Below are 10239 nucleotides of genomic sequence, written 5' to 3' on the forward strand. Positions count from 1 at the left end.
TGGATTGGCTTCCTCTTGGTGCAATTATCATCAAGGGTCAGTTCCTGCAGAGATGGTCAGAATGAGACAGACTTCTGGCTGTTTTCCTGTCAGACACATACCAGTAAGGAGAGTGTTAGGAGCTATATTATCAGCACACGTTTGATTAAGATTTACTACATGTTTTTAAAAGCTGCATGCCCTCATATATTGCCAATTGATATCATTTTAATGTCTCCATTTGCCTTGGTGTTACCCCTTTGATGTGGAAATCTGAACAAACACTTAGGTACATCTTGCTAGTTCTGGGTTGGACCCGATTTGACTTTCAGAGTAAGGTGCTGGAAACATTCCGCAGAGATTTTAGTCCATACTGGCATGAAAGCATCTTTGATGCAGATTTAATGTGAATCTCCTGTTCCAGCCTATGCCCAAGGTACTCTATTTACTGGGATCCAGTGGCTGTGGAGGGCTTTTTTTTCCCCAGAGTATCTGTGATCTCATTTTCATGTTTACTAAACCAGTTTGACATAACTGGAGCTTTGTAACTGGAGGCATAATGTGTTCAGCTGGAAGCAGCCATAGGGGTTCATTCTAAAGGTATGGACATGGTCAACAACAATACTCCGGTAGGCTATGTTGTTTAAATGATGCTCACTTGGAAATACGGGTCCAACGTGTGCTAAGAAAATATCCCCTAAGCAATGTTTTTTCCCCGTCTTCTCAGACAACTAAAATCAGTTTCCTGTTCTTAGCTGCCCAGTGTGATTTTCTGCTGTAGCCTGTCTGCTTCTAAGATTGGCCATCCTCTTCTGATGTATTTTCACACAAAGAACTTTTCATGACTGGGTATTTTCACATTTTTTAAACCATTTTCTGTAACTCCTGGGGATGACTGTATGGGGGAAAATCCCAGCAGATCAGCAGTTACTGAAATACTCAAACCAGCCTGTCTGGCACCACCAACAATGCCATATTTTAAAGACAGGTAACTTACCTTTCTTCCTCATTCTGCTGCTTATTTTGAACTTCAGCTGAACTTAATGCTGAAATGCACTTAGATATTTGTGTTAATGACCAACTGAACACGTATACCTAATGAAGTGGCAGGTAAGTGTTACCCCCCTCCCCTCTGCTATGCTTAGCTTAATAACTGTCAACCAATTTTCAAACTGTCCTGTCTTGCCAGGATTCTGAATTATATATATATTAGTTAATAAACAGCTCATATCATTCCTCTGAAGACATTCTGTGTCAAGGTCACATCATCACATGGTTTCAGAGCCACTTCTACAACACTGCACTTCATATCTGCTCTTACAAAGGGGAAGTATTGTGCTGAACTTTTTTTAACATAAAAATGTGACACTTTTAATCCTGCTTCGCTCCCATCCTATGAACAAATTCTTGTGAATTAAATCTCACCAAGATCATAAGTCCACAAATGATCCACAACAGATTAGATCCTCTTACTGATAGCACTTTAGTATCTTAGCTCTACAGTTAGGCATTATAACTGCTTTTCATATACCCACCTTTATAGACCATAGTCATATTAATTTACTATGGCACAATCGTTTGGTTGATCAGGTTCACTCGAAGTTCACGTTGTAGTAACAGGCATTAACCAAGGTTTACAGTGCCCCCTGCTGGGCAAACTAAACAGTGTGTTTGCAAAACGGTGCCAAAAGTCTTCTTTAAAACACCTACGCGCCTCACCTTTTATCCAAGTGAACTTTGAATTTTTAGTCTCCGCCCACTCAGTGTCGTTACCCGATGTGAAATAATATCGGTCTTAAGTAAGGAGCATTAAAACCCCACATAACAGAGGAGGAGCTTCTGGTGAAAAGAAAAAAAATCCTTACTCCCACATGCTTTCATTTTCACAAGAACGTTTCGGTATGACGGTTACAAGTGTTTGTTAGTATCTCTCTCTCTCTCTCTCTCTCTGTGTGTGTGTGTGTGTGTGTGTGTGTGTGGGCGGTTATTACTCATGTTGTGAGGACCTAAATCTGTTTATACAGTCACATTGTGGCGACTTTTTTATAGGGATAAAAGGATAGGTTTAGTGGTCCGACTGGGCTTCAGGGGCGGTTATGAGTAAGGTTGGAGTGTATTTCCAATGTAATGTCTTTTAAAACCATGAAAGACACAGCTGTGTCTGTGTTCATTCCCCATTTAGACTCGGTTCTACACAAGTGCTCATTCAGATTCTCCCAGCTAATTAATGAATACCTGTAAACTTTTTTTTAGTAGTTTTCTGCTTCTAGTTAGCTGTTTTTACACAATAATGTGTCCTTGGTTGGAGTTTTGTGAGCAAATGCATATTTAAATAGTTTACTTTAAACGGTGACTACAAATTGACTTCAAAAAGCGGTTTTACATTTTTACAGTTTTACATTTAAGTCTTTTCCTGAATGCCGTCCGCGTGGCACAGTGAATTCACTCTCTTTCATTCACCTTCCTTTGAAACGAATCTACCTTCGTGGCAGCTCTGCAAGCGAGGGGGGAAACCGAAAGTATCAAATGAGTTAAAGCTTTCGCTTTCGCTTCCAAGAGCCCACTTAATTTTAGTTGCGACTTCTTCATTTAAGCTTGCGGTGAGATCCGTTTGTGTTAAATTGATAAACTTTTAGTCTGTTTTTGGTCTATTGTGCCGTACTTAACATCACATAAGAAGCTCAGACGGCAGCGAGATAAAAAATACTGGTATTTTTCCAGTTTGCAAGGTGGGAACGTGATTAAACTGTGCTGGGTCAACTGTGCACATGTCTCTGACATTTGAAAGTGGAATTTTGTTCTTCTAAGACACAGTATGTTCTGAAGATGGATGACGGGGCTAAGTTGCACCTGAAAGAGTGGCTCATAGTCCAGATAGAGAGTGGGGAATATGAAGGACTTTGCTGGGAGGATGAGAACAAAACTATGTTCAGGATACCGTGGAAGCACGCAGCCAAGAAGGACTACAAACAGACGGAAGATGCGGCGTTGTTCAAGGTCAACATTTTCTAAACTTTTATTTTCCAAAAATGTAAACGTAAAATTTGCCGAAAATACTGTTTGGGGGTGTTTTAAACTGCATAAATAATCGGATCCCAATTTGCCATTGCGTTGAAGTAATCTGGACGATACCCTTATTTCCTGCACTGGTTTATTGTCATAAGAACTTAAACCATAGCAGATGCAAAGGAAATGAGAAAAGATTCATTTCACTGAACATTAGAAGTGGAGGGTGTTTAGTTTTCGCCAGATTGTTGGACGGTTGCAGATGGTCGCATTAATGAACTGCAAGTCTTTGTTAGGAAGTGTTTTTTTTTTAATTATTATTGTTTTTATTTATTTAACTTTAACTATGTGAGAGAAAAAAATTAGTCTACTGATAAAATCCGTTACTTTGCTGTGTTGGCCAGGCCTAATAGTGGCCTGGCCAACACAGCAAAGTGCTTTTTAATGGTCACTAGGAGGCAGCCAAGTTTGACTGAACAGAGGCGATATGGACTAAGGTTATTATTAAGTGACCATAAACTAGAACTAGGTATAAAATAAATAACTGGAAATAACAATAAAAAAATCACTGAATAAAATTAAAACATAATTTTCAAGAAAGAGAGAAAACCAAGAAACAAAACCTAGTTTCTCACTAAAATACAAATATTCAGTAAAAGTTTGTGTTGAACAATTTTGTAATACAAAATATCCATGTTAAAATCTCAATAAACTAATAGTGTTTGTAACACAAAGTAAACAAAAACACACAATTTTCAAAAATTAAAAACTGAAACTCAGCTTTGGAAGCAAAATGAAACTGAACAGATTTAAAAGCAAAAGCTGAAAACATAATGAAAAAGAAAAACCGATATTAATACAAAGCTATAATAACTAGACTATATAAGATAACTATGACTTCACTGGATTTAATCATCTGAAAGTATGTGGTAAACAATATATTTTTATTTACGTATTTATAGCAGATAAATAATTATTTTATATCTGTTTCAATAGATGTTTGGTTTATCACTTTATTAATGCAAGTCAACTCAAATTTATTTATATAGCACCAAATCACAACAGCAGTTGCCTTAAGGTGCTTTATATTGTAAGTTAAAGAGAGAGAGAAAATCGCAACAATCCAAGCCCTCCTATGAGCAAGAGCTCTGGCAACAGTGGAAAGGAAAAACGTCCTTTCAACAGGAAGAAACCTCCAGCTTAGCCAGGTTAAGGGAGGGATGGCCATCTGCTGCGATGGGTTGGGGATCAGGGGAAGAAGATCGGAAAGACGCGCTGTGGAAGAATGCCAGAGGTTAATAATAACTCATGATTAATTGCAGAGTGGTGTATTAACACATAGAGAGTAAAAAAGGTGAGTGAAAAAGAAAAATCGTGCATCATGGGAAGCTCCCAGTAGCCTAGACTTATTGCAATGTAACTAAGGGAGGATTCAGAGTCCCCTGATCCAGTCCTAACTACAGGGAGTGCAGAATTATTAGGCAAGTCGTATTTTTGAGGAATAATTTTATTATTGAACAACAACCATGTTCTCAATGAACCCAAAAAACTCATTAATATCAAAGCTGAATGTTTGTGGAAGTAGTTTTTAGTTTGTTTTTAGTTTTAGCTATTTTAGGGGGATATCTGTGTGTGCAGGTGACTATTACTGTGCATAATTATTAGGCAACTTAACAAAAAACAAATATATACCCATTTCAATTATTTATTTTTACCAGTGACACCAATATAACATCTCCACATTCACAAATATACATTTCTGACATTCAAAAACAAATCAAAAAGAAATCAGCGACCAATATAGCCACCTTTCTTTGCAAGGACACTCAAAAGCCTGCCATCCATGGATTCTGTCAGTGTTTTGATCTGTTCACCATCAACATTGCGTGCAGCAGCAACCACAGCCTCCCAGACACTGTTCAGAGAGGTGTACTGTTTTCCCTCCTTGTAAATCTCACATTTGATGATGGACCACAGGTTCTCAATGGGGTTCAGATCAGGTGAACAAGGAGGCCATGTCATTAGTTTTTCTTCTTTTATACCCTTTCTTGCCAGCCACGCTGTGGAGTACTTGGACGCGTGTGATGGAGCATTGTCCTGCATGAAAATCATGTTTTTCTTGAAGGATGCAGACTTCTTCCTGTACCACTGCTTGAAGAAGGTGTCTTCCAGAAACTGGCAGTAGGACTGGGAGTTGAGCTTGACTCCATCCTCAACCCGAAAAGGCCCCACAAGCTCATCTTTGATGATACCAGCCCAAACCAGTACTCCACCTCCACCTTGCTGGCGTCTGAGTCGGACTGGAGCTCTCTGCCCTTTACCAATCCAGCCACGGGCCCATCCATCTGGCCCATCAAGACTCACTCTCATTTCATCAGTCCATAAAACCTTAGAAAAATCAGTCTTGAGATATTTCTTGGCCCAGTCTTGACGTTTCAGCTTGTGTGTCTTGTTCAGTGGTGGTCGTCTTTCAGCCTTTCTTACCTTGGCCATGTCTCTGAGTATTGCACACCTTGTGCTTTTGGGCACTCCAGTGATGTTGCAGCTCTGAAATATGGCCAAACTGGTGGCAAGTGGCATCTTGGCAGCTGCACGCTTGACTTTTCTCAGTTCATGGGCAGTTATTTGGTGCCTTGGTTTTTCCACACGCTTCTTGCGACCCTGTTGGCTATCTTGAATGAAACGCTTGATTGTTCGATGATCACGCTTCAGAAGCTTTGCAATTTTGAGACTGCTGCATGCCTCTGCAAGATATCTCACTATTTTTGACTTTTCTGAGCCTGTCAAGCCCTTCTTTTGACCCATTTTGCCAAAGGAAAGGACGTTGCCTAATAATTATGCACACCTGATATAGGGTGTTGATGTCATTAGACCACACCCCTTCTTATTACAGAGATGCACATCACCTAATATGCTTAATTGGTAGTAGGCTTTCGAGCCTATACAGCTTGGAGTAAGACAACATTCATGAAGAGGATGATGTGGACAAAATACTCATTTGCCTAATAATTCTGCACTCCCTGTATATTCTTTGTCAAAAACGAAGGTTTTAAGTATTTTAAGCATATTTATAAAAGAATAAACCCAAAAGTCTAAAACTGCTATTTGAAAATATCCCTACTTTATCTTTTTCTAAAGCAATTCATTTCAATTTTTCCTCAATGATGGTTTGATGAATTCACACTTTTAATAATTTAATGATAGAAAAGAAGATTAATCAGACACTTGCAGATGATGAAGTGCATCAAAACATGCTTTACATATGTTGAAGTTTAGAGTTACATTCAGTTTTCTTTCATGCGACCACTTCTAAACATAGATTGTCTCATATTTTAACCTTTGTATTCAGGCTTGGGCTGTGTACAAGGGCAAATATAGGGAGGGCAGGGACAGAGCTGATCCCACCATGTGGAAGACTCGTCTACGCTGTGCACTTAACAAAAGCACAGACTTCCAGGAAGTTCCTGAACGCAACCAGCTAGATATCACGGAGCCATACAAGGTCTATCGCATCCAACATGATAACAGCCAATCCAGGCCAGCAGGTAAAAACCGAGTGTAAGAGTTTCTTATATATATCTTTGATCTATCTACAGTTTTTGAGCTTTTTTAAAAAAAAAAAAAAAATCTTTACTTTACAGGGTATTGCTTTAACTATATAGTACAGTATATGTGAGTATTTTATTTGTGCTAACTTTATCTACTTGTTGCTCTTCTCAGAGTCTATTCAAATAAAGGATCAAGTGATGCACCATGCCAAGAGTTCTCCAAGGACCCCCGCTTATCTGGACAAATTGGTAAACTAACCCATACAGCCAGTAATCCCTGGATTAACAAAATATCTGATAGTGGATTATGCAGTGGACACACTGTAATAATCCTAAAGAAATGAAGAATAATAATAATGGATTGGATTTATATAGCGCTTTTCAAGGCACCCAAAGCACTTTACAATGCCACTATTCATTCACTCTCGCATTCACACACTGGTGGAGGCAGCTACAGTTGTAGCCACAGCTGCCGTGGGGCAGACTGACAGAAGCGAGGCTGCCATATCGCCCCTCTGGCCAACACCAGTAGGCGGTAGAGTAAAGTGTCTTGCCCAAGGACAAAACGACCAGGACAGAGAGTCCGGGAATCGAACCGGCAACCTTCCGGTTACAAATACGCTTCCCAACCCCCCTGAGCCATGATTATAAATAGCTAAAAATGTAAAAAAGTCCCCTTTAAATGTGTATGTGTTCACCACGGTACACAACAGTGTGCACCTCCAATAAGAAGCTTTTGCTGTTATGTTAAAAATGTTACTTATAAGCCTCATGCAATGTTTATCTAACCTCAGTTTCTTTTTTTGTAGCCCCCAAATAAAGAAGAATCCTTTCAAGGAGACAAAGAAGAAAAAATATTAACAGGTAAGACTTACATACACAAACTGGTACATCACTATAGAACCATTAAGGATAATCATGACCACAAAGATCAAACGTTTTTTGTAAAAGTGTGCATTTATCCCTGCTAGGTTTCACACGTGGGCATGAGATTGTTATGGCATTTGGTCACCTTTGAGCTATTTGAGTGCTTGTTCATTTTCCTATATACGAGTTGACTGCAGTGATACGTTGTCCAGGGCCCCATATTGGCCCTTTTCTGTGTTCCCAAATGGTTTGTGAGATGCCGATTGGGTAAACATATGATTTGGGTGAGAAGCTGGCTTACATTGGGATACTGATGCTGTTTACACAGTTATATTTTTGCTGAAAGGGTTCCTGCTGGCTGCAAAAAAAAGACGAAGCTCCATAAATCAGTCATTCTCTAAACTTCTTTAGACAGAATTAAATTCCATTTTGAACAGGTTTTTTTTTGTAGTGCCAGAAGGAGTCTCATATATCTTTTTGTCAGTGAAATTGATCAACAACTGTTAGTTAGATTGCTGTCAAATTGTTTTTTCTTTATTTTTGGTCAAACTGGATTGGTAAGATAGTCACTCTTATGTCAAACTGTTTGTTGACATGGGAAAAATGTCTGTTGCAATCAGATGGTTTGATATGCCAACCCTTATTCTCAGAATTTTACTCAGCTTAAAAGTAAAAGCAGCAACGTCACACACTGCATGCTGTGCTGAGAAAGTTTTATGTGTTTTTTCTGCTTTAGAAAACCTGATGAGGGAGCACATGTACTGTGAGTTAGTGGAAAAACATCAAAACCCGGCCCCTGCACCTATAGCCTTCTTTAATCCTACACTTGCTATATCAGGTAAGAACATTTTTAGGATTATGCACAGACAGGCGAACGTGTTGTTGGCTTTTTCAGCATATGGTCTGGAACACATACTATCTTTTGTGTGTATTTTTTAAAATAGAACTATTTTGTTATATTTTGTAACTCTGTAATTTGTTGTATTATTTAGTTTACTCTAGTTATTGTTCTGGCTTTCTTGGAGCAACTGTGACCACAGAATTTCCTCTGGGATTAATAAAGTATTCTGATTCTTATTCTTATCTTAAAGACTTCCGCATGCAGGTGATGTTGGTGTATCAGGGCCAGATAGTGACGAAAGTGACCACCAGGAGTCCAGATGGGTGTTTTATCCTGCAGGGACATGTTCCTTTAGGAAATGAGAAGATTTACGGACCCTGCACTGCCCAACAGCTTTCTTTCCCTTCCCCGGGCTCTGTATGCCAGCCACCCACTATGGCTGAAGCAATGAATCGCCTTCTTTGTCACCTGGAAAGAGGTGTTCTATTATGGGTGGCCCCAGATGGAGTGTTTATCAAGAGATTCTGCCAGGGCAGAGTGTACTGGAACGGCCCCATGGCCCAACACACCGACAAACCCAACAAACTGGAGCGAGAAAAAACCTTCAAACTGCTTGATATACCCACATTTCTCAATGGTAAGGCAGCTCATGCATACATCACAAATCTTTCCTCCATGCAAACAGGTGTTGTGTTTTTATCATCGATCTGAATATACCAATTATCATCTGCACAGGTCTCCAGAACTGTCTACAGGGGAGGGGGCCTACACCCTCTTATGAGATTGAGCTCTGCTTTGGAGAGGAATATCCAGACCCCAATGTACCTAAAACCAAGAAGCTGATCATGGCTCAGGTGGGTGGAAAAACTTTACAGATTTACTTACACATTGTCACTGTTTAGCATCTGGTTGTAAATAATATATCAAATATCTTTTTTTAAATTTTTATTTGATTTTCTCATAAAAACAGGGGATTTAATTAAAAAGTTTTTAGTTTCAAATTAAGATTCGTATTCTATAAATCTTCTGCGCTATGAGTTAAAATGGTGGTCAAATGGCTCCTCCTGTCCATGTGTTGAATCATCCTTGGTCAAGGTATCAAACACCAAGTTGCCCCCAGTGCATCCATCAGAGCATACATGTTAGATAAAAGCACTGGATGAATGAGACTCATAGTGAAAAAGTGCTACTCTATATAAATACCAGTCTAATCCAATCTATGTTCCTTTTACAGTTACTCCCCTTAGAATGTCATTCAGTGATATGTGACAGTGCATCTGATTGGCTGTCATCACCTTGTACATTTTTAAAATACCCCACCTGGTAAATATTAACTAAATTTTATGTCAAGCTGAAAAGTCTTTTCCCTTCCAAAGTCAAATCAGGACTTTGGAACATGAAAGCTCGCCGTGCAGCAATAGTAATGTCAACCAGCAGAGGTCCCCATAAGCATATTAATTGTGTATCACAATGTCCTGTTGGTCAGGTGGTTCCCTTGTTTGCAGTGGAGCTATTGCAGAGGTTCAATTTGGCAGAAACTGAAGAGAAGCCTCTGACCATCACCTCCAACACAGCGGGAGAGAAGATGTAGGAGGATGAGGAAAGCTACCGTGCTTCAGGGTAGGCTTGGACAGTGTACAAGTGGATTACTGAAGGTGTGTTTCTTCCCTGTAAAGACACCCGCAGAGCATTACAGTGTTGCCAGCAGAGATGGAGATGTGTTTAAGAAACATATCATTTCAACACTGACCTGTTTGTAATGCATCAAAGTAATTTGCTTTTTATTTCTACCTTTTGTTGACTGTAAAGTGTTACCAAGTGCTCTGCAAACATATTTTTTAACCCAATAAAATGTGCTTCCAAAATACTGTAACATTAAATCTTTATCATGTATCCAATATTGATCTCATATATATATTTAGAGTAGTACTGCTAAGTAATTTAAATTCACAATGCTTTACAACAAATGGCATGAATAAAGTGACACTTGTAAATAAA

The 10239-nt window shown here is 39.1% G+C and overlaps 1 protein-coding gene across 1 annotated transcript; it reads left to right on the top strand.

Moving 5' to 3' along the window:
• Window positions 1-2529: 2529 nt before the first annotated feature.
• irf10 (interferon regulatory factor 10) lies at window positions 2530-10236 on the top strand. The gene is made up of 8 exons (XM_084917009.1): window positions 2530-2976; window positions 6335-6530; window positions 6706-6782; window positions 7343-7397; window positions 8137-8238; window positions 8492-8878; window positions 8977-9095; window positions 9728-10236. Exons 1-8 carry the CDS (start codon window positions 2806-2808, stop codon window positions 9830-9832), a joined length of 1212 nt encoding a protein of 403 aa, XP_084773135.1. The 5' UTR covers window positions 2530-2805; the 3' UTR covers window positions 9833-10236.
• Window positions 10237-10239: the final 3 nt, after the last annotated feature.

Source organism: Perissodus microlepis, chromosome 20 (genome assembly GCF_051167445.1).
Source record: "Perissodus microlepis isolate ML-2025 ecotype Zambia chromosome 20, ASM5116744v1, whole genome shotgun sequence".
Taxonomy (NCBI): domain Eukaryota; kingdom Metazoa; phylum Chordata; class Actinopteri; order Cichliformes; family Cichlidae; genus Perissodus; species Perissodus microlepis.

Coding starts and splice junctions, on each gene's coding strand:
- irf10 (XM_084917009.1), top strand. CDS start 2,806: ATGGATGACGGGGCTAAGTTGCACCTGAAAGAGTGGCTCATAGTCCAG. Junction 2,977..6,334: donor AAGATGCGGCGTTGTTCAAG/GTCAACATTTTC, acceptor CTTTGTATTCAG/GCTTGGGCTGTGTACAAGGG. Junction 9,096..9,727: donor AGAAGCTGATCATGGCTCAG/GTGGGTGGAAAA, acceptor CCTGTTGGTCAG/GTGGTTCCCTTGTTTGCAGT.